The sequence below is a fragment of the Tyto alba genome, unplaced genomic scaffold, assembly GCF_018691265.1.
Source record: "Tyto alba isolate M040663 unplaced genomic scaffold, T.alba_DEE_v4.0 Super-Scaffold_32, whole genome shotgun sequence".
In the NCBI taxonomy this organism is placed as follows: domain Eukaryota; kingdom Metazoa; phylum Chordata; class Aves; order Strigiformes; family Tytonidae; genus Tyto; species Tyto alba.
Genome location: NW_024881307.1, coordinates 1785737 through 1809570, shown reverse-complemented (window position 1 = coordinate 1809570; position 23834 = coordinate 1785737). Strand labels below are relative to the sequence as shown.

At 48.9% G+C, this 23834-nt stretch overlaps 1 protein-coding gene across 4 annotated transcripts in view; it reads left to right on the top strand.

Annotated features, from left to right (window-relative positions):
* Nucleotides 1-23834, top strand: part of KIRREL3 (kirre like nephrin family adhesion molecule 3) — a 334179-nt gene that overhangs the window by 214076 nt on the left and 96269 nt on the right. For all 4 annotated transcript variants that reach the window (XM_042800434.1, XM_042800433.1, XM_042800432.1 and 1 more), the window contains one exon: nt 23479-23628. In XM_042800434.1, coding sequence (XP_042656368.1) covers nt 23479-23628 — 150 coding nt within the window. The remainder of the gene's footprint in view (nt 1-23478; nt 23629-23834) is intronic.

Below are 23834 nucleotides of genomic sequence, written 5' to 3'. Positions count from 1 at the left end.
GTGTATTGCCCAGCAGTTAGCTGCAGGGGTGTCTTGCAGGAAGCTTTGTCTTCACGACACTAAAAGGTGCATCAGCTTTCTTGGGGTAAAACTCTCATATAGGCAAGTTTATGACTCAGATATCAGCTAGAAGATCAAAGGTTCCTTCAGTTTCCCAGGAGCCCTGATACTGAGCTGATAACATGGGGAAAAGTACTTCACAAGACTTCACCTCGCGCTTGTTAATTACCACATGCTTTTTAAACATTGATTAGAGTATGTTTTTAGCAGGAAGGGGCTGCCCCTTGGGAGGACGGATGGTAGAGTTTCGGCCGAGTGCTGTGAGAAGGTGCAGTTCTCTCTCGCAATACCTTCCTGTCCCTCGAGGCTCTTGGAGAGGCTGCCTGGGGCTGCACCCGGCAGGCAGGAGCACCCTGGGGATGCTCGCGGGGTGCCCGGGAGCCGGCGGGACCGTGGGCACACCGGGGCATCCTGCCAATCCTTTGGGATGGCTCACAGAAGCTCCTGTCCCCGCATGGATTCAAAGCCTGCCTCTGCCTACGAAGCGAGCCCCCTTTCCAGGCTGAACGTGGCTTTGTGCAGAGAGAACAAAGAAACATGAAAGGCCGGGAGTAAAGCCTTTGTGTGGGAAAGAGAACAAAGTGTGCCTGCCTGATGCTGTGCAGCCAGCGAGTTTCTGGCCCCCGCAGGCTGCAGGACCATTACGTTTAAAGGTACAATCTGCCAAAAACAAAGTCAGGGGATTTCCATGGCTACAAAGACCGCCTAGGACTTGTGTTTTCACTAGGGGCGGTTCTGGAGGACAATCGCTGGCCTCCAACCTCCTGGGTTTTTGGTGGATTTTAGTGCAGATCCACGCTGTCTGGCGGCTGAGCCAAGTGGGGTTTCAGATGTCTGGTCATCTGCAGAGGTACAGGGAAGGTATTTCCTCCCCGAATCACCTGAGCCTGACTCTTTGGGCCAGTTACCTTGCAGGGATAAGGAGAGAGACAGCTTCCCTTTTATAGTTTTGCCAAGTGAGAACTTTTCCTCTTTTTCTTGCGTGATGGTGCTAATGAATAGCCCTATTAATAATTACAGGGTAGCTGAAGGAACTGAAAGCAGAGGTAGGTAGCGGGGCAATGAGATAATTATGAGGTGTGGGGTCTCCATCGTAGTGGAAATGGGTAATTACAGGGATCATTAGAACCTTGCTGTCACTCAACAGAGACATCTACAAAATGCGCTCGTAGGTAGAGAATCGCAAGAGAACTTAGATGGAGGCCTTGTCAGTGTGGAGGAATCACTCTGTGGTGGGAAAGAGTTTCTCTTGGCTGTCCCCATGGAGAAGGTCCAGGCTGGGCGCTTGCAGTCCAGCGCAGCAACCTCTCCCAGCGGGGTGACATAAATATTGTGGCTTACAGATGCTCTGTGGCTGTGCCCAGCAAGGGTCTTTGGTAGCGTGATGTTGTTTGTTCACCAGCTGGCAAGTGATGGATGTCCCATAACACACAAGTGATTGCAGATGCAGGCTCTTCTGGCTGATCTGTCCTTCAGGGCAAGAAGCCAAAATAAGTGTCCAAGAACTTGCCTCTGTCAGTGTTAGTTAAAACATATCAGTTCCTTGTATGTATATATATATATATATATATATATATATATATATATATCAACCCTTGTCATGAAAAACAGGTCTGGGTGAGGTGTTGGTGTCTCACCCAGCTGCAAAGCAAGAGAGCAGCCTGGGCTGCTGGGGATGTGCAAGGCAAAAAGGCTTTGGGCACCCTCCTTGCAGCTGGCATCGCTGCACGGCGTCAGGTGCGATTGCCTCGCGCTTCACGGCCGCTGCGAAGCCCGTGCCAGGAAAGGTGCTGGATTTGGGCACGGTCTGGGGTTCCACGTGGGCTGGGGGGAGAGGGAAGGTGCTGCTCCAGCGTGGCTGCTGTATGCTCGTCCCTGTGCTGTGATTGACGATTGCCTTGTCTGTGTGCCGGGATCGCTGTTTGGTGTGCGGCTGTGAGTTGTAGGGTGAAATTAAGCTAGTGACAGTTGTAGACAGAGGGAGAGGTAGAGCTGTCTGTAATGACGGCCTTGCAATGAAGACTCTTTAGAGTTAATCCTCCACCATCTGTCTTCATTCCACTAATAACCCACTCAATCAGATGCTGCCGACTGTTTGTTAACATTCAGAAACAGATACATAATCGGGAGGGAGCGTGCTGTTTGCTCACGAGGGGCTGGGTTTCTCTTCGGGAGCAACAGCTCGGTGGGAGCCACGGTTTGTGGACTGGGTGTCCCACGGCACGTTCCGTGCGATGGACGTGCTGCTGAGGCTGGAGAGGAGCTGAGCTACCCTGCTTTCCACAGGGCTTGTGCTGCCCTGGCTCGAGGTGATTTTGGAGTAGAAAGATGGTCTCTATGAGGCGGGTCAACTCGGTCCTCCAAGAACAAAGATCTCGAGCTAACCTGAAAACTGGGGCTTTGTTTTTCTGTTCCCTCCTCCCCGTCACATTCAGTTCTCTTCCCTTCCCAAGGGGCGTGCTGTAAAATCTCTCCCTGCTCACCTACGGCGCTTTGTCCCCGCCTGTCCACAGCTGCAGGTCCCAAGCTGTGCTCTCCTCTGTGGTGGTCAAAAGCAGATGTCAATCCTGCTATTTTTCTTCTTCTCTCCTGCCTTTGACTTCTTGCCAGATCTAACTCGAGTCATTAGCAAGCGTCGCTGCAGCAATTATGGCACTTTTTGGCTGCCATTCATAAAGCTACTAACGGGAACGATTAAGCGCTGAGAGGTGTCAGCCTTCTCCTTCACCACCTGTTCTCGGCAGCCGCCGGCTGCTGGAAGGTGCCTACAACCACCTCCTGGCACGCAGGGGAGCAGGGCAGGGCAGCTCCTTGCCCTCCCTTTCCAGGCACTTGGCTGGCTCCCGTGTCCTCGCATGCAGCGGGCAGGACAGGACCCAGGGCTCGGCTTTGTCACTGCGCGGAGGGGAAGGGTGGGCTTCATCCTCGCGTCCACGGTCGGGTGGTGAAAGCAGGCACGGCTGGGAAAAGGGACAGAAGAAGGACTCGGGGCAGCATCCTTCTGCTGGACCAGCTAATGGTTAATGATCGAGGAAGGACAAACTCCCTCTCTTCAGCTCCCCGCTCGGCTTATAGCCCTGCTTTTGGCTTTGCTCACATCCGCGCCGTCGGCTAGGGGCAGGCACGAGGCTAAAATCTGTACCTTAATCTGCAGGCAGTCTCCTCGGTAGATGCAAACACTGACTGGTGTGCCAGGAGAGGGGCTTGTGCCGGAGTTATCTCTGGCAGCAGCCGCCCTCCGTTTGCATCACGAAGCAGAACCCGGTCTCTAGTTTTCTGCATTCGAGGTGTCGCCCTTCACCATACAAAGCACAGCAACACCAGCAGCCATCACTGCAGAGCTGCAGCTCCACGTAGCAACGAGCTCTGCTCTCTGTTTAATTGGGAGAGGGTGTTGCTTAGCAAATCATATTTGCTGGGTAATGTCTGCAGAAATCCACTCAGATAAGGGCTGTCCGAATCGAAGGTGGGTGAGTTTTCTCTAAAGGCCACGTGGACTTTATGGGGCTGTTGCTCAGCATAAGACAAACCTTGAGTTTTGGGACTGTAGATGGCAAGAACTTAGAAGTTTTGTGGTCTGAGCTGCAAATCTCACCCTTGACTCTTTTGTTCAGAAGGTTTGGGATCTTACTTAAAGGCACCAGGACTAATGCAAAGCTCTGCTATCTTTTGTTGGGGGAAGATGAAGATGCCAAAAAGGGACCATCCGTGTACCTCAAAAGTGGCAGACAGGTCAGGGTTGGCCCAGAGGGGCCACGACCATGGTAGCCTTCAAATCTGCCCGTTTCTGGCTTGTGTGATCAGCTGTGGCTTTCCGCTCAAGAACTGCGAGCAGCGTAGCTCTGGATGGGGTTTTTTTTTGTCTTCAACTTCAGCATATCTCTAGTCTGCAGATAGGTTTCAGTTCTGCTAGACGTGGGGAAAGAATTGTGTGTGCATATGAAAGCTGTTTTTATGGCTTATAATTATCTCGTACCCATCCTTAGAATAATTATAGCTCCTCCATTATTAATAATTGGAATTCCAGTCCTTGTCATAGATCACAAAATGGAGAGGAAGCTCAACCCAGGGTTTGCATAATGTACCTTGGTCTAAATTGAATAATTGGTAAAATGGTGAAAATCGTTAGTTTTTTCCCCCATTTCTTGGTGCTGGAATTAGTGAGATATTAGTGCAATTAGCCAGTGCTTCCATTTGAGGCTGCAATCATTTGGTTTGTAATTTAGAATAAATGTAAAAGCCCACTTGTGCTTCTGAAAGGATTATTTGTCCTGTTTAAAAGTATCTAATGGGGTGGCTGTCATCTAAGCAAGATACATTTGACCCATTTCAATTTGTTTCCCTTTTAATCTGCTATCTGTTTTCCTGGATCTTTTTTTAATAAAAACATAAAGAAGTGGGTGAGAGAGACCAAAGAGGGAGAGAATAGAAGCGTTATAGATCTGGAGTTTATCATAAGCCAAAGTAACTCGAAATCAAGGCTGTTAAACTGCAGAAAGCAATAAAAAGAAAACACTATTTGGAGATCGTTTAAAGGGCCGAGTGACTTGTCAATGAAAGGTTGCTCTGTTCGACTGCTTCTTAATAGCTCCTCAAAGGGAATCTGCAGCTCTTGCAAGAACGAAGGCTGCAGGTCCTTCTGCAGCAGCTCTCTGCTGCGGGAGGGAGCGATTACGTTAGCAGTGTGCTGGGGTGCTGTGGCAGCAGTGTCAAGGTGGGTAAAACCCAATACCAAGAAGGACAGAGAGCAGAGGAGGAAGCGAGATGGATTTAAACTCCAAACTGGGTTTAAGCTTTAAAACATGTCCTAAATACCAAAGCCCTGGGTATCCAGGTAGGCACAGAGGCTGGATGCATCGCTCTTCTTCAGGCTGTAGGCGGATCTGTGCTGGGTTCAGTCCCACCCTTCTCCAGCCATCCCACTGTGCCCTCCCACTTCTTCAGCAGGGAACGGAGGGACTGCCCTTCCCTCTCAAGGGCTGAGCATCCTTTCCACAACAGTCTGATTCAAGGCTCCTCTCTCTGTCAGGCCCCATCTCACTGCCTGGAGAGAAACCAGCTGGGACTCTGGGATGGAGTCCCTGCTGTTTTGGGGAAAATGGCTTGTTCAGAGAAGCTGGCTGTGTCTCCGCTCCAAATGTCTCTCTGCTTGAACGCCCCTTCTGCTGCCTGCCGTAGTTCAAAGCGGGTTCAGTGAATGATTCCTGCCAGGAAAACGTCCTATTAGAGTGTGGGACTGAGACGCAATGACGTATTCATGCCACCCATTAGCAGCCCAGCAAGGCAGTTGCTGCCTCAGAATTGCTTGGATTTATGGGGACACTTAATCTGGATCTTGCCAGTGACTTTTTCACATCGGCAGTAGCAGAAGGCTGAGCGTGAATCTTCCTCAGTCTCAAGGATAAATCGGAGCTAGCCCCTCTTATCCCTGTAAAAAGTGACCTTTCTCCTCTGCCAGATGCCAACAGCCTCTGTGCTGCTGGGTGCAGCCTGTACCGCTGCAGAAGCTCAAACCCCACTCGGTTCTCCGGCCCGATGGTGGAAGGGGTCTGTCCTTTGGGACCAGACCTGCAACATGTTACTTGGTTTAGCTCAAGCAGCGCCGGCTCTGCTCAGGCTGCTTTTGCACAGAGTGGAGCACAACAGCCCATAAACAACTTGAGCATCTTCCTGAGCATCCCAGCCTTGCATCAGCCTGCGGCCTGAGAGTGGGACTTCTGCAAAGCTTTGCTCAAAGCTACAGGATCCATGGCACAAAATCTACTGGGGTCCGCTGTAGCAGTGGGTCTGTGGGTCCCTTATTAGCTGTTCTCCAAAGCTTCCTGCGGGATGGGGTGGGAACTTTGCATTGCTAACTGCTGTCATCACCAATAAAGGTGCCATCTCCTCCGGGGCAGGAAAGCTCGACTGGCCCCAAGCGTTGTGACAATCACAGTTGATTAGGGAAGGCATCTCCCATATAAGCTGCATTGAGCCTTTTGTTCTTTATCTGACAAAGGCATTTGAGAAGGAAGAGGGGAGTGGATGGAGCAAGCTCCAGAGAAGTTCTTAAAGATGCATTGTTATCAGCAGAGGTCTCACTGATATTTCTGTGATGCTTTGTGTGTCCCTGAGCTAAACAAGGCAGGGATGTGAGTGAAACCTGAGGAAAAAACATCAAACAAGCTCTCTTTTAGTTTGGTGTCAAGGGGAGACTTTGCTTGGGTTGGGTCAGCTGGGAAACTGGGTAAAATGCAGGATGTTGCTGGAGAGGCGTATGCTGCTGTGAGCCAAATCCTCGCGGGTGGGTCACACACATTTACAAGGATGCTGCTGAAGGAAGGATCCTATGTGGCCTGCCATTCGGGCAGGGTAGCAAACACCTCCCCAAGTCCCTGCTGCTCTCTGCTCCTTTGGAGAGGGGGAGCAGAGTTTCATCCTCGACGCTCCAGTAGCCTACAGAGGTTGCAGTGTGGCTGAGCAACTCTGCTGGTCATAAATCTGATACAAAGCTTGCGAGTTTTATGGTAACGGTGTTGTTGTAGCAGTTAATGGTCTAAGGGTATAATTTTATCTATTGATTTGAGTATCGGTCCCCTGTGGAAAGCTGTTGCTGCGTGGTCTTAAATAAATGAATACAATACTTCCTCGCTCCCGGAGTGCTGGCATTAGATAATTCAGGAGCTGCTTCTCCTGCTGTTCAGCCTGCAGGTGCGTATGGGAGAACCTGGAACCATGTGAAAACTGTGGACCGTCCCTCTGCAGGGACCGGAGGACTTGCTAAAGGCACTTCAGGAGTCTTAGGCATTAATAAACATGGATCAATACCTAGGGTGGGATTTAGAGTATCTTTGCTACTTGAATTCCATTGCCCTTGCACTCCCGTTTAGGTCCTAAATGTCGTTTGAAATGGGAAGTGCACCTAAGGAACACGACAAGCTGTTGGGTAAAACTTGACCTGTAAAATGCCCCTGAAAAAAGAGCAGAGGTAAGGTTACATACTTCACCTGGCTGGCCACCTTTTGGTGTTGCTGTCTCTGTTGGGTTTGGGCTGGATTATTTTTAAGGAGTATCGGGAGGTTGGGGAAACATGAAGTAGAGGAGGTGCAAAAAGGCTTCTCTCTGAAGATGGTGACTCTGGCTTTCTCATCTCTGTGCTGCCTCCAGGCTACCCTCAGAGTTTAGCTTCAAGCGTGCGTATCTGTTGATAATTTCCCCCTCTCTGCAGAGCTGTTGCTGCAGCCGTGGGGTCTGTTCTTTTGCTTTCCTCCCTCTGTGTCCGTGGGGACCCTGGCAGAGAAGTTGCTGGCAGGCAGGATTTCATTAGCAATACAGGTCACACTGTTGACATGGTGTGCACCAGACCAGAACCTGGGCATGCAGGTCTGGCTGGGCCGTTAAGTCAGCTTCTGATGATGCCATAAATCTTCCTGGCATGGCCATGATGGCATGGTTGTGTGGAAGCTTCCAGCTTCACAAGGTATCTGGAAGTCATTGCTTCCAAGAAAACGATCGGGATCTTGATTCAGGAAGGGGGCAGGGGGTGACACTATGTCCCTGCCCAGGGCTGGAGAAAGGAAGAGCATCTCATCGGCCGGTTTTGGAGGGAGTGCTGGGCACAGCCACTGCAGTGCAGTGCTGCTTTCTGCAAAGCCCTGCAGGCTGACCCGCTGCTGCAAGGAAACACAGGGTTTGTCCCTGCCTGGTCCAGATCCCTGAACTCCCCCTCCCAGAGGCAGACACACAGGCATGCTTTCTGCAGGCACAGCCAGGGCTGGAGCTTCACAGACCGGAGCAATGAAGCAGTACCAAGTTCCCATTGCTTAGAATATCAATTAAAGCCACTATAGCCTTGTAAGTCCCACCCTGAGAGACATGCTCTGTATTGATAAACAGCCAGGCTTGCCATTAAAATGGCTTTTAAGCCAGCAGAAGTAAGTCTACTGTGCAGTTGTGAGCAGGAACTTGCCGTGGCTAGAGTCCTTCCAACTAAAGCTGAGGGGTGGGAGCTGAGCAAGATTGTTGTGATGACAAAACCCTTGTGATGTTACAGGCACAAGAGAGCCTGTGGCTTTGGTATGCTATGAAAAGGCTTAAATACTTTTGAAGCTCCTTTCCCCATTGGTTTCCCTGTGTGTCATTAGGTCACACAGCATCATCTCTGCTCTGCAGTCCCAACCTGTATCATGAAGCCCCTTTCTTAGGGGAGCAGTGCAAGACAGCTGTATTTCATAACTGTAATGACAAATCTGAAGAAATTGTGTGTTTGAGGCCAACAGAATGAACCTGTTCCCGTTTATTAATGAAGTGGCACTTCGTTGGATTTGACTGAAAGATACTGCAAAACACTCGGCAAAGTATCTTGCTTTGTTTGGACTGGCTTTTTTTAAACCCTTCTAAAAATCCATTCTCATCGTCAGGAAATAGTGAAATATTGTTGCAAAGTATCAAGCTGAATGCTGTGAGTCCTGTTCTTTTTCTTCCCAAGTTATTTGCTGTATCTGGCCAAACCCTGCCATCTGTATTCACTAAATAAAACTGAAGTCCATTAGCAGCCTTCAAGTTGAGGTTGATGAAGACAGAAGGAACAGGCATGGTCAAAAACCTGAAGGATAGGTAGGGAGCATGTGTGAGGGGGAGTGTGAGTGAAATTCCCCTTGGCCAGACAGCCAATTCAATGGTTATTTAGTACCCAGGGCTGCTACTGTGATCCTTCACAAAAGCAATGAAGGCAAACCACAAACCTTAGCAATTACCTCCAGTGCAGCAGCAATCTCTGGACCTGTATATACATATCCTTTTATGCCCAGTATTTGCTCTTATAGGTATTTACTCAATCTGTAAATGTATTAATGGGGCTAATCTTGCAACACATCCAGAGATATAACTTGAGATGGACTTTTTTTCCCTTTAACAAAGATGAAGGTTTTATATGGATGGGGGAAAGAGAAGGGAAGTGAAATGTTCAGTGACTAATGATCCTCATCAATATTCATGAGAGACGGTGTGCATTTTGAGATTTAAAATAAAGGAAGGAAGAAAGAGAGAAAGGAATTGACTCCTTTAGAAGCTAAATGAAATATTTAGGTTGACCTGGAGATAAGTATGCCAGGTCTTTGTCGCCATCAGCTTAGACCAGCATTCAATCGAGGAGCTTTCAAAGAGAACCGGGGGGAGCTGAGTTGCCGGTGGAGGTTTCGGGAGATGGCGTGGCAGGGGGCTCATGTAGCAGCAGAAGTCTTCAGCTGAGGGTGAAGTCCGTGTTGTGCTGGGTGCTCTACAAATGGGAAGGGAAGCAAACCTGCACCCGAAGCCAACCGAAGCGGGGGTGTGGAACAGCAACACGGGGGGCTGTCCACTGCCAGCCAGCCGTGAGGCTGGGGCCAGGCTTGGGCTGTCCCGGGTGAATCCTAATTTGTGGTGTCCTCAGCAGAGCTCCTGTCTCTGCCATTCCCTGGGGCCAGGCTTGGGCTGTCCCGGGTGAGTCCTAATTTGTGGTGTCCTCAGCAGAGCTCCTGTCTCTGCCGTTCCCTGCGGCGAGGCTGCTCTCGTTGGGAACGGGCAGTCCTGGAGCCGTGGCTCGGGGGACGCGGTGCAATTTGGTGGAAGCAAGGGTGCTGTAGGACCAAGCAGTCTGGCAAGAACTGGCCCTTGCACGAACAAATGGCTCTATGAATGTGGATAGCGGGGGAGCTGTTTTCTTTTTGTGGAAGAGATCTCTTTATCCATTGTACAGTTCCTACCTGAGCGTTTTCCTGCTTTCCATCCCTTCCTGCCTCTATTTCCTTCCCTGCCCCTGTCTTTGCTACGACAGAAAATCATCCCAGGTATATCTAACTTGGAGATGAAATTTTAACACACACACACACACCCCACCCCAAATACTTGAAAACAGATCCTTCCCCATTTCAGTCTTTTGTTAGCTGGGGTGGGGAGGAGAAGGAAAGCTTCTGCAGAGAAAATACCTGAAATATGGTTTTGTCAGAATGATGTTGCTCTAGATGTGATACTGGAGTTTGTACCAGGATCTTAATAACCAGATTTATCTGCTGAAGGAGTATATCAGGCCTGGGAGAAAGGCTTCCCCCCAACCTTCTACATTTCTCCTCTTCTGAATCTTTTTCCTTTCTTCTTCTGCGAGTTGCCCTTGTCTCCCCCTGCTTCCAAGGCTGCTCCTTTTCATTTCCGTGCCATCCCTTCCCTCCTCTGAGTGACGGCTGTCCCACCCCTGCCAAGGTCGTTTGCCCTTGAGACCATCTTTGATCTGTGCCCTGATAGAAGGGCCGAGTATTGACTTTGGCTTCGGCTTCATTAAGAGGCAGCCTCATTTGTCAACTTGTTTGTTCCGATAGCTGCTTGAGAGACGGCGGGGCCCGCAACCCCTCCTCGCCAAGCTGCGGCATTATTCCAGCATTAACTCCCTTTTCAAGGGTTTGCAAGCAAGGTCGTTGCAGGTGGCCCTGCGCAGTTCTCGCCTTCTCATTAATCGATGTCACAGAGGTTTTAAGCAAGGTTAGATCCAGTCAGTTCGTGGATGGGAGGCTTTCTCTGGGTGCTGCGAGAAGCGGTGTGTAGGTGCGTTAATCCGCAGTGCTCCCAGCTGGAAACGCAGGCGGTCGCACCGAGGTCCTGTCTGCTCGTAGGGAGCCCAGAGACGGGGGTCTTGGACAAGCTCTCGTGGTGAGATCCTTGCAGAAGGTTCACTGGGGCTGGTTGCACGATGATTCCAAGTAATGAAGATTAATTTCTCCTGTCAGTTGTCATCAGGTAACGCGTCTGCCCATAATAGGTTCTGGTTTGAATCCAGATGAGGTCAGATGGGGTTAATCAAATAAGTTACCCAAGCTTTTTTTCCTTTCCTTGTTGGCCCATTGATGGGCGTTTGCTTGTAGTGTTTGACCTCTCTAGGCATTACCTCCTTGTGCTGCACGTCCCCAGGGTGACTGTCCTGGAGAGCCTCTTGTGCCACAGCTGGGACCTTAGCTGGTGGTAGGGTGCAGAGGTGGCCAGGTGGCAGATGCGCTCCATCTGCTGCACCTCAGAGTGTTTTGGTGGAAACAATCTCTTCCTAAAGTCACATAAAATGACTGAAATTCCAGCCATTGCCGTTCCCGGGGTTGCTCAGGGATTTGGAGTGGGTTGGCACAACAGCCCTGGGAGGCAGACAGGTTCAGGGCAATGCAGGAGGAACACCTCTCCTTTTGCTTAGGTCCAGACTGAAAGGAAGAAGCTGTGCTGCTGAGGACCTATGGCTGTACCACAGGGCATTTCCAGACCTGTCTGACCTTGTGCAGGATAAGCGGGTGAAGAGAAAAAGCCAAACTTAACTGACAGCTGGGGTCCAGTTTCCTGGAAGACCTTAAATTCTCACTGCCCTAGTGAGGAAGGAGCAAGTGATGCTATTTCTTTGCTCCTGAGAAATACAGTGCTGTGTACGGCGCCTTGGACAGCCAGGAGGTGTGGAAGCACCAGCCCTGCCTTACAGTGCCCACGTTATGGGAAGTAGCAATAATTTGTTAGCTGGGGTGGGGAGGAGAAGGAAAGCCTCGGCAGAGAAAATACCTGAAATATGGTTTTGTCAGAGTGGTGTTGCTCTAGATGTGATACTGGAGGTCGGAAAGAATCCCGGGATTTTAATAATCAGATTTAATCCAGAGGCACTGAAGCAGGGTTGTGCTGCAGGGGTTAAAGCTGCTTTTGGTGCTGGCTGTCCTGGATGCCTCGAACTCCCCAGCAAGGAGGGAGCTTAGGGAAAGGTGTTCCTGGCTATTGCCACGGGCACTTTGCTTCAGCAGATCCCAATGGGGGCTGTGCTGTGACTGTCACCCGTGGGTTTTAGTGTGGCGCTGGGCCCTGCAGCCCGGGGACCGAGGAGCAAAGCCGGGGAAAATACTAACTGTGGTGTCAGGGATGGCCCAGGGATTAGAGAGCAGGTTGTAAGAGGAGAGACTGGAGGAGGTAAATTTATATAAGCTGGAGGAGGCTCAAGGGGAGACACGACCAGGGTCTATAAATACACACAGCAATAGAAACCAAGGGAGGAAATGATTCAGAAGAAGGGAGGACAAGGAGCAGTGCTGGAAGCAAAGGCAAGAAATGTTTGTGCTGGGCCTGGCATGGAGGGAGAACAGCCTTCAGCACCAGGTGTCTAGCTGAGATGGGGTACCACCACCGCCCTGCCGTGATCCCCATCCCCTTTTGAAGCCTCACAAAGCCGGTTTCTCTCTCTCCTACCCAGCTCCGCTTCGTTTTCCAGCAGTCCCACCTTGTTTCTTCCCTGCCAGCTGCTTCACAGGAGCGTCTTGCACCGAGTCGCCCCAGCATGCTTTAGAAGGTTTAATAATACAGATTGAGATGCGTATGGGTTTATGGCTTGACAACTAGTTCCCCTTGGACAGGAACATTTGCCTTCGATGGGTGACAATGCTTTGAGCCTGTAGCCTTAGGCGCTGTGGCTCATTGCTAGTCATCTCTCCGATGAATAATACACAGGCCTGAATATCTGCCTGCATACATCTTCCTTTCCTATAGGGTAATTTAATGTTATCTTTGGGCCTCCTGCTCCTGAGATGAAGAGATTACTTCAAACCTGCAGCCCACAACCACAGCCATTGGTTTCAAACGTCATTAAGTTTCATTATAACAAATAAACACTGCAATGACATTTATAAGTTACCAGAGAGCACAGAAACACAAATATGAAGCAGATAAACTGCATTTGATCCAAATAATTACTGCAGGCAATATCGAGCTTAGGCTGAGCTGGCAGCCGGGTGCCGAGTAATTTATAGGAGTCCGTGAGGCACTGTGTTGCACATTGCTTCTTAAAAATTATGATGATGGTTATGTGTCTCTCTATAAAGCCTTAAACAGGTTATGTTCCTGCCTCGCTAAAGGCAGGAAGCTTTTCCTCAAGTCAGAAACAGAGGTGACACAGGCTAAATGTTCAACTGTTACTAGTTTGGGGACTTTATTCCCATTCCTTGGGATTTTAGCCCGAGAAGGGACCGGCATTTGGGGTTTGCTGTTCTTGAAGCTGCAAAAGAGTTAAGTTCCTTTCATTTTGACTCCCAGCTTTACACCACCCGCTCTTAAACCCAGGCAAGGAATCCTCTCCCAGCAAAACGGATGGAAAAGCATCTTCCCCAGCTGTCCCCCAAAAACCTGAATGAAAAGGGGGTTTGTTGCTGTGCTGGTTGTGTGAATGCTTGCAAAGCTTTGCCTCTCTGTGTGAGGGCCGGGGGTTTGTCTGCTCTGGTGTGAGAGCACATCATCTCCTAAGTGAGGCACGTGGAGCTTGTCACGGGATGGAAAGCTTCCTATGTCCTGCAGGCATGGAGGCTCAACCCAGGAGGGGGTTCACAAACAGCTGGGTTTATTGATGAGCATCTCTCATTACCTGCTAATTAACTCAGCAGGCTGGAATGTGCTAATCTTCTCTTGGACTGGGGTTTTGCACAGGCAAGCCATTGACTCTGCAGTGGGGACCATTGAGAAGGAGCCAGTAGCAAAACAAACAGCAAAGTCTTGTGTTTAAATACATTTGAGTTCCCTTCTGACACGGTCCCTCCTCCTCCAGCAATAAAGCAGAGAAGCCGCTGGGTCTGCTAGCAGCAGTAAGCACAGCCACTTCCCCGTGGCTTCTCCCAGGGGTTGCACGTGGGCTGATATAGCAGTTGCAGGACTATAAATATTAACTGAATTCACGTTTCCTCTCATTTTTCATGGCCTCTGGCTTTATTGGGTAAAATCCAGTGAAAAAGCAGGAGCCAGTTGTTGTAGTCAATGGTGCAGGTCACTGGCTTCCTCCGTGATGGCTGAGCAATAGATAAATGCACTTTCCAGGCACTTCCCTGGGTCTATAGATACCGTAGCAACAATGGTTTTCAGGGGAGAGGAACTTTTCTTAGGCCCCTGTGGATAGATGGAAAAGTCCATGAGTTTTTAAGCACCTTCCTTGAGTAACGAGGATGGGAGTTGTGTGTGAAAAGTTTCCCGCTTAACCAACGATCTGCTCCCTGTCTGTTCATCTTAGCATCTCTTACCCTTCCTCCTGTCTTTTTCCTGCCACTTTTTTTTTTTTTTTTTTTGTGCATTGCATATACTTAACTTTAGGCTGTTCTTCAGAATAATTTGCTTTAACTCTAAATGTGAATCTTGCATGTAGAATTTAAAAAGTGAAACATATTTACAATAATTTCTGCTTGGAAAAATCCAAACAAACAGTAATTACAGCAGAAACCTGCTAATTCTCATTCCACTTCATCCTCAGAGCTGATAATTCACACAACACAACCTGAAGCAATCTCACCCTGCTTCTCAGCTCAGCAGAACAGCAGGGAGCTGGAGCGAGCCCTCAGCCGCGGCGGGGTCTCGGTGCATCTGTAATACCACGCAGCTAATCTGGCCGGGAGCTCCCCCAGAAGCAACACGGTTGATGTTTCATGCAGCCAGTGGCCTCTCGACATTTCAGGGCAATAGTAAGATTTTTTCCTCCATTTTCCTACCTCGATACGTGGGGTGTGATACCCCACCGAGGCGTTTCTTGTTCGGGGAAGGTATCTTTTGGAGGGCATCTTGTGGCAATTCAAGCACCTGCAAAGTTGGAAACCAAGTCCTCTAGAGAGACTTGTTTACCCACTCTTCGCGTGAATTCTCCAATCTATACAGTGGGCATAATGTCCCACCAACCAGTAGTGAGACTACTTATTTGAGAAGGAACAGAATCTTTTAGTAGTTTTAGTATTAAATATCTGCATTTTCTGTTCTGAAGCGAGTCTTCATTTTGATTTCTCCCTGTGACTCAAAGCATGCAATAACAGATTTTGAAAAGCGAGGATGGAAGTGAAACATGGTGTGACCCAAGGCGAGCTCTTTGGTCTAATTTTCCACCCTGTAGACTGCACAACTTCCAGTTGCCGCTCTTCCTGGGAGCAGAGCCAGAACTTTGAAATCTCCAAATCGTTTGTGAAATGGATTATTCATCCTTCTCATTTTCCTATGGACAAGTGTCCTGTGTGCCCTCTAACTCGAAGATGAGCTGAGATTTATAGGACTGTATTTCAAAAGAGCAGCCCTGGTCTGGGATCAAAGGGCGGGCTAAGGGGATGCACCTGGACTGAATGTAATCCAGGGCTGTGGGCGATCACTGGAGAGATTTCAGAAGGTCAGAAGGGATAAAATCCTTAAGGATTCTATCTGGGAGACTTTGGGGTGGGCAGACTGCTGCCCACTGGTTTGAGCATCAGCTGTTATTTTAAGAAGGAAAATTTCCTTTTCCTCTTTTGTGGATTAAAGTGGGTGGGTTTAAGTCCCAGGAGTGTCGGTGCAGCTGAGGACCCGCCGACCCTTTTCCGAGTGCTGTTTGTCAGCTACAAATAGTTAGCATGGGAAAAGCATCTGTAGTTGCCACGGAGAGAGCTGGCTCGGCTGGAGTTACCGAAGCGTCCCCTCTTCTCTCGGCTCCCTCGCGAGCCCATCAGTCTGGCCGCTGTGGAGCCATGCCAGGACAGCTACGCCTTGACAGACGACCAAATGGTAATTTATTATTCTGCGACGTGTTCCTCAGGAGCGCTGATAACAAAATATTTCTTCGAGTCGTTGGCAATTTTCAGTGGGAGCTGGGGCCTCCAGGTGGATCAATGTGAGGAAATCTCTTCCCCTCTGCTCACGAGAGCGAAGCATCTCCTGTCTCAAGCGAGGGATGCTGACCCCAGGCTTCCAGTGCCTTTGAAATAGCTTGTGGTGCTGTTGCTCTCCCTTTCGAGCAAGAACAGGCTTCATCCCCATATACCAGGCAGCCTTGGCAGGAGGCTCAGAGCCCGATCACGGGGTAACTGCAGCAGTCCAGGCTTTGGGACAAGGCCCTGGCCCTTGCCCAGGGTGCAGGGAAGTGCACACACCTCTTCTGTCTGCCGTTAGCTTTCAGAACGCAACGAGCTTTGCCTCCTGCCACTCTGCTGCTGCTCCCCTGCGAAGCCTCGCCTGCTTCTCTGCCGCAGGAGCAAACCCTCACGTCCTGGCCCCTGTGGCAAAACGCCACCTGATTCAGTTTGCTGCTTCTATCTCCAACCCAGGAAGAGTCCTCTGTGCCCCAAAGCTCATCTGTTGGGTTTGTGTTTTTTTGTTTTTTTTTTTTTTTTTTTTCCAGCTCTGTCACCTTGTCTAATAGAAGATAACGCTGCTTCCTGCGAGCTCGGCTTTATCTGGGCAGCAGGTACACACGAGGTTGTTAAAGCAGAACGGCCAGGAGCCATCCATTGAGTCTGAATATTCAGTGCAATCCGGGCCGTAAGGTCACTCGAACGCTGCCTTTTGAGGACAGCTTATTTTTGATTCCTTGATGCAGTACATTAGTTTGTTTTCTATCAGTGCAGCTACCAAGAACGGGCGTTTAATCTCACAAGAGGTAATTCTCAAAGCTACTGCTGGGAGGAGGTTGCTAATAAATATCCCACGGTAAGTATACTCTTACACCTTTCCCAATTGGTTGCTAATAACAGAGCAGACGATGACATTTAAGCCCTTTCTGCATGGCTGATCAAACTACTCACAGCGACTTTGAAAGCAGTGCTGGGATTTCGTGTGGGTATCAAAGCAAGTGGAATACTCGATAGTTCAGATCTCTTGCCCGTGTGACTAATAGACAAAAAGATTTCGAAAAGGTCTAATATCTTATTCAAAATTTCCCTGTCTCCCGTTTGAAGCTACTTAGTGGACACAGTGGGATGCTGATGTTTCTTCTCTAAGCAGCATTAGGAAAATATCTGACATCACGGTGGGGTGAGCTCAGGCGTGCACGCAGGCTTGCTCCGAGCTGGCGCGTGGCTGGGAGACAAAGGGTTGTGCAGAGGCCAAGCTTAAACTCTGACTGTTGGCGCTGCATTTCTCAGGGTGGTCCCTGCACCCAGGATCGTTTTGGTTTATGTTTCACCTAAATGCAGCCCACTTCTTCCCCTCTGTAGCTGCGCAGCTGGCTGGGGCTGGTAGGACTGCCAGGATTTGCTTGTTGGGATGCTTCAAGGGGAAAGCAGGTCCCATCTCCCTGGATGTTTGTGGGTGAGCTCAGCTCTCTGCTTTGCACTAGGAGAGAGGACGCATCCAGTGCCAGGTCACACAGCTAGCTGGTCAGTGAGAAGTAGGCTGCCGCTTGCCTTTCCATACAGCTGATTCATTCCTTGACTGAAGGGTGTTGTGCTTTTTTTTTTTTTTTTTTTTTTCCTTCAAATTGAATAATTCAGCAGCATCAAGCGTACAGAAGCCACATGAGCCAGACTTACATAGTCAAACTAAAAAAGGCCAACCTGACATTTTTGTTCAAACAGGTTTTATTTTTTTTTTTCCCCCAAGGAAACAAAATAAAATAATGGAAAGCTTATGCAAGGGACAAACTCAAGCTACCTTTAGTTTTTTCTTCCATGAAGCTGAAATGAAGTACACGACATGGGTCTGGCCGTCATCAACAAGTGACCATCCCTTGGGAATGCTGTTCCATGTCTTCTGACTGCGGACAACATCACTGGTTCCCTTCATCTGTTCCTGTCTGGGGCCCACAGCTCTTCTGCTTCTCCAAAGGTGCAAGGAAAGCTTGCCTTCACCCTTGGCTGGGGAAGTCTTTGCTGTGCCCCTGGCTGTCCCTTTCCTTTCTGCTCCGTGGGTGCTGTGCTCAGCCAGAGCTTGCACACGAGCTCAAGGTTGGGCTGGGTGGCATCTCTCCCGGGGGGGTAACTGGGAGGCAGGCAGGCAGTGAGCGGCTGTGCCACCCCCACGGCTCTTCCCAGCTTCTCCCTGTTTGCACCGTGCTTCCCCGTGACTGACAATCCCAGGGAGCTTTGTAAATAATGTAATGCTTTTGTCTGCTTGCTCTTCCTAGGCATCTAAAAATCAATGCGGGCGTGTGTTTTCAAGCGCGATGGGCCTTATGCAGGGAGCTCGTTGTCCTTGGCTCGGAGAAGAGGACCCATCTGAATGAGCGCTGAGAACCAGCCCATTTGTCACGGGATCGATAGAACGGAATCTGCGCAGGGTGGTGCAGAGACAGGCCCTGGTCTGTGGGGAAAGTGTGGGCGTGCAGCCATCTCTGCCCTCCCTTCCCAGCCCTCTCCACGGCCAAGAGATGGCTCCATCCCTTGCTGAGAAACCAGCCTCGGCGCTGCCATCTGCTCGACCCGAAGAGGAGCCCTTCTCGGGTGGTGCGTAGGCTTAGGTTATCGTGCCACAGCCCCTTCATCATCCTCCTACCACGCGGCATGCCGCGTCGAGGGAGGGATTAGCTCTCTGCGTTGAGGGACAAGGGAAACGTCCCACCGCTCTTAATCACCGGGCCTTTCATTTCTGAACAGTAATGTTTTTCCAAGGAGCTTCATAGTCCTCCTTCGCCACTTCTATCCTCTCCTCGACAAAAAGGACTAATTCTTTTCAGAACACAATGGAAATTCAAAGCTCCACTTACATAAAAGGAGCCACAGTGTCTCCATTTCTAATGAGTCATTGTTCCCTCTGTAAGTCCCTTGCTTCTTACTACAATACTCACTTCTCTTGGGTAATGAAAATTTAACTATCTGCTGTTCCCGGTTGTCTCTTCTCTTCTTGCAGCAAGTTGTCTGCAGGCAGGCTGGTTTTTACACAGGAGGATGCAAGCTGAAATAATTCAGACAAGAACTCATGCAAACAGATTTCAGTCTTCAGAGGGCTTAAAAAGACGGTCACTGATTCAGGCTTTGGAGATGGAAGGAGCATCAAGGTCCTGCTGCATCGCAGGTGCCCTGCCTGACCTTGGCAACATTGTCATGTAGGTGCCTCCCTCCATTTTCTGGGTTGTAAAATGGGATTTTTGGTCCTTCTCACCATGCGTGGGTGTTGGGACTTCTCTGAAAAGGAATGCTATGGCGCTGGCGGCATGATTTCCCTTGGAAGTCACAAACATAGCAGAGTCTCAGCCTTTGTTAGAAAGAACAAGGCAACATTACAGAGAAACACTGAAAAACGGGAGCCACAGGTGCAAAATCCATTAAGGAAATATAAAGAGTTCTAAAGTGGTTCTCTCTTTTTTCCTCTTTTTTTTTTTCTTTTTTTTTCTTAAGCTTTTATGACATGCTTGTGACTTCATAAGGATCCTGCCTGTGATTTTTGAAAGCAGGGTTAGCCTTATTGCCTGCTCACTGTTCACCGTGGGTCCTTTATTCTCCCATTTTGCTCCTGCCGTTTTGGATTTCAATAGCTGGGAGAAATGCCCCCCCTCCCCCAGCTTTTGTTTTAGAAAGACTTCCTCCAGGAAGACAGGAAATCGCAGGGCCAGAAAACAGGTCACGCAGTCGTCTGGCAGTGTAAGTAGCTCCTCAGGGAGCTCAGCAAAGCCGGCAACCAGGGGAAGATGAGGCTCGGAGATCAAGAGCGTCTTGTGCCTTCTCTGACACCAAAGCCCCCATCTACCACAGCAGGTTGACCTCCGGCTCACAACCTGCATTCAGCAGAAGGGCAGCTTGAGAGTGCAGATAGGACTTCGCCGTCGCGCTGGGGCGTGGCCAGCAGGCATGGTTAGCATCTCATTTACATATCCGTTTGCTTTAACAAACAAAAAAAAAAAAATTTGGAAAATCAACAGTGAACTCAGAGTCCTGATATTTTCTTCTGCTTGGTGCATCTCCTCTCTGCTGGGTGAATCGCAGAAGACGCTCGGCTGGATGCTCTTGGGGGGACAGTCGGGGCCAAGCGGCTCCCAGCGACGCTTGTGGGAAGCCAACTGTCAGTTGGGTTATTGCTTTCCTTGAAAATATGCCAAGTCTTTACGCTTGAAAAGAGGCAAAACGGGGTGTGGAAGTGAAAGGGAACCACGCTTGGTGGGAGGGACGAGACTTACACGCGTTGCCGCGTCTCCCGGCCGTTTGTGATCACTGCCACGGGGCAGGGGATTTGGATTTGGGCAGGCAGGTTATAGTTAAAACTGGATTTTGGGGGGCTAACACCCTCTTTAGTGGAAGGAGAGAGAAGACTTCTGGTTGATCAACAGTATTTTGTGATCACTGAAGTGCTTGTTTTGTTTTGTCCCTGGAGTCAAACCACCCAGCTTTGAAACCAAAGCACCATTTTGTAATAATGTTGTAAATGTTCATGGGAGAAGTACCCAGCTGATGTGTTTCAGCCCACTTTCTTGTAGCTGAAGCCACTCAACCTGCATTTGTAAATCACCCTCTCCCAATCTCCCCATTTTCAGTTATTTTCTGTCAAGTATCTTATCTCCTTTAAAACTTTTCTGCAAATTACTTGTTCCTTTGACATTAAGACATAAGACAGCTGAAAGCTGTAACGTGGACAGGCCTCTGATCTTCCAAACCCAGTTAAACCCAGAAATCAGACTTTAAGCTGATTTGAAAGCTAGTTGAGCTCTGCCTTCAGTATTTTTTTTTTCTTCTTCTTTTTTATCTGTGGTTTAGGGAGAGATGATCCTGCCATGGAGCAGGGACTGGGCCAGGTAATGCTCTTACGGTCCTTACCCCTGTCTCTCCTCTCCTGTGACTGAGTCGGAGCTGTTTGTAGCTGAGATGGAGCCTTGGACAAAAAAAAAAAAAAGGTTTCAAGGGACAATTTTTCACACTGAACAGAGGGAAGGAAAAGACAGGAGACATATGCCATGTTTCTGCTCCGATTTTCCATGGCCATCAGCAGCTCTCTAAAACAAATGAAGAAACAAAAAAAAAAAAAAAAACCACCTAAAAAGGGCTTCATTTCCAACAGCAATTACCAAATGAAGCCTCTGCTTAATGGACATTTTCAGAGGGCATAGACACCACTTTGTGCTTCTGCTTTCTCATTACGACTGTTGCAGCTCCCAGCTGACAACTTGATAATTCTTGCCGATAAAACAATCTTTTTGGGTTCTTGCCGTGTTCCAGTGCTGTCCCAGCTTGCCTCGAGAATTGTCAAGATTACGGAGTGAGCCATGAAAACATAGTTAGTAGGTGGAAAATATATATATATATATATATATATTTAAAAAAAAAAAAAAAAAAAAACAAACAAAACAAAACAAAGCAAATGCTCACATGTTTTTCTGCTTCCTTTCCTAATTTCCTTTCTCCTCCCTGCTTTTCCTTAGTATCCTAGGAGTGCTTGTCCTTCATGAGTCTGAATAAAATACAGAGCTGATTAATATTCCCTTTGAAACCAAATTTCTGATTCTTAATTCTTCATTGCAAGGGTTTCTGCTGATATCGGAGGCCACCGTGACTTCCAGCGAGTCTCTCCCAGCAGAAGGAGTTTGAATCTCCCCTGGAATAAGCCTGTCCTGTTGTGCACACAGTGCCACACCGAGAGCCACCACCGTGGCCTGATGGAGCACCTGTGATGAAAATCAGATTTCCTTGCGAGTGCATGGGTGCCGGGAGAGCCAGGACCTCTGAAATACCCGGGAATATGATGCTTGAGGTGCACCTGGGTGCTGCAGGGAAATTGGCAAATATTTCAGCAGGGCTTTTCAACCTGACGTATGTAAACCAGCAGAAATCTAGAAAGAATAGCTCTGCTCTTCCCCATGCATCTTTCGCAGGCTAAGAGCAAGTTTAAGTTAACCTGCAATAGATTAGATTGAAATATAAGCGTTCACATGGGGGCCTATATTGGTTTAACTACACAAGTTAGAAAATGATTGAGGTTTTGTAGCTTTGCCCTGTCAGCAAGGCCCAACAACTCATTTGGAAACAAGTTTAGTTGCAAGAACTTGTGTCACACTTAACCTTGGTTTAGGATTAATCGTCAGTCAATGATTAAATTGAGTTAATGTAAATTAGGATTGAATTGATTTAGGGTGGTTCACATGGAGACTGTCCTGGTTTAACAAATTGATTTTAAAGAGAAACTTTTTCTTCAGCCTGGTACAATTCTGTGTATTGAACTGACATTCAGCTGAGGGGTGTGGGCTTTTAATTCTGTGCCTGTTGCAGGGCGATAATTCACACACAGCAAGGCTCCTGATCTTTAAAATCCCTCCGGTAATATAGCGAGGAGCAATCCAGTCATTCTGCCTTTCTCCCAACTTCTCTCTTTTTTCAGATCTCTCCTATATCCAGAGTAAGAGCAAGACTTTCAGTGCTGGCAAAGCGACAGCGCTATTCAGATGCTCCACAAATGACTAACACAAAGGACCCTGCTCACAAGGTGGCCAGATATCAGCAGCCTGAAATGGCTTTACGTTTAGGACCTTCCAGCATTAGGCTGTGGCACTACGTACATGTGCTAGCCTGGAGCACCACGAGCCACCTCTCTAAGATAGCCCAGGGGTATATTTGGTTCAGGGGGTGCCTCGTCAGCGTTTGTTCTTGCTTTTCTGTTTTCTTTACAAGCTCGGATCTGAGAAGAGGGAGCAAACTGCCACCATCAAACCACAGGGATGTGCTATATGGGCATCCCAGATTCCCACCGTGCCCTATTGAAAACCAGAGCACACATTTTGGGAAGGAAAAAAAAAAAAAAAAAAAATAGAAGCATTTAATCCTGTGAATGTTTTTCAATCATGACAAAGCCGAGGAATGATGATGTATTTCAAAGAGTGAAAATAAGACATAATGCCAGTGCTTAGCAAAGTCTGATGTGAAAGAGGATACGCTGCATCAGAGTATTTTCTGTTGAAAGTGAGAAGTTTCACCTCACACCTGAGGTGTGAGACATCTCCCCAGGGCAGGAGATGACCCGAGGGCTCTGACTTGTTATTGCAGCCTTCAGGGTGGGGAAGGGTGAGGAGGGGGATGATAAACCACCACACTTGGTCCACCCATGTCAACCAAGGCGGTAGGTGTCATGCTTAAGAGCTTTGGTTCATTAGGGTTGGATGGCTTCTGAGTTTGACGAGGAAACTTTGACCAAAGGCAGTGCTAAACCAGGGCTCTTGCTTCCTTTCATCCCCAGATGTGTGTGAAGCTTCCAGCAAATCCCAGTAGGTTGCACTCTGGGAGAAGAGAGAACAGCAGCAGTCCGTTGTTTTTCTGCATGTTTCGTAGCAGGTTCTTAACTGTGCGGCCGGATTTCAGAGAGCACGTGAGGTGGGAGAGAGAATCAGAAGCAGAGGACCAGCATCCTCTTGTATTAGGTGTAATACAAAATATTACTGCTTCCTGAGAGCCTGCCGCTTTTCCGTCTGTTGATTGTGATGACTAAAACACCAGCACCACAATTTGGAATAAAATAGTTAGAGGAAATCCCTGGCACCTCTTTGCTGCATCATTTTTTTTTTTTTTTTTTCCCCTAGGGAGGGAAAGCATGGCAAATTTTGGTCTAAGTGTATGAGGGGGCAATAAGCTGCCAAAAGCTGCAGAACCCTGCCTCAGGTTTGCGCTGTGGCAGGAGCGTCCGGTGCTGTTGCATCCCAAGGCACTGCACCGCGTGGCAAACCGCCTGAGAACTGACAGCCTCTTTTTTTTTCTCTCTCGTGCTTCCCCTCTCCTCCAGGTCAAGCATCCTCCTTCACGCAGCAGCCCCAGGACCAGGTGGTGATCGCCGGGCAGCCCGTGACGCTGCTCTGCGCCATCCCCGAGTACAATGGCATCGTGCTGTGGATCAAAGATGGGCTCGCCCTCGGAGTCGGACGGGATCTCTCGAGTAAGTCGTGATACTGCGCAAGGAAAACGGGAGCAATCCCTGCACAACAGCCCAGGTGCAGCCACCGTATTTATTTTTGGAATAATGAGTTGTTTTCATTTCAACTACAAAACCTCCCAGCCAACATAAGCATTGAAACTTGGAATAAACAGCAACTTTTTTTTTAGCTCGGACTCGAAACAAAACAGTCGGTTTTGGGGACCTGA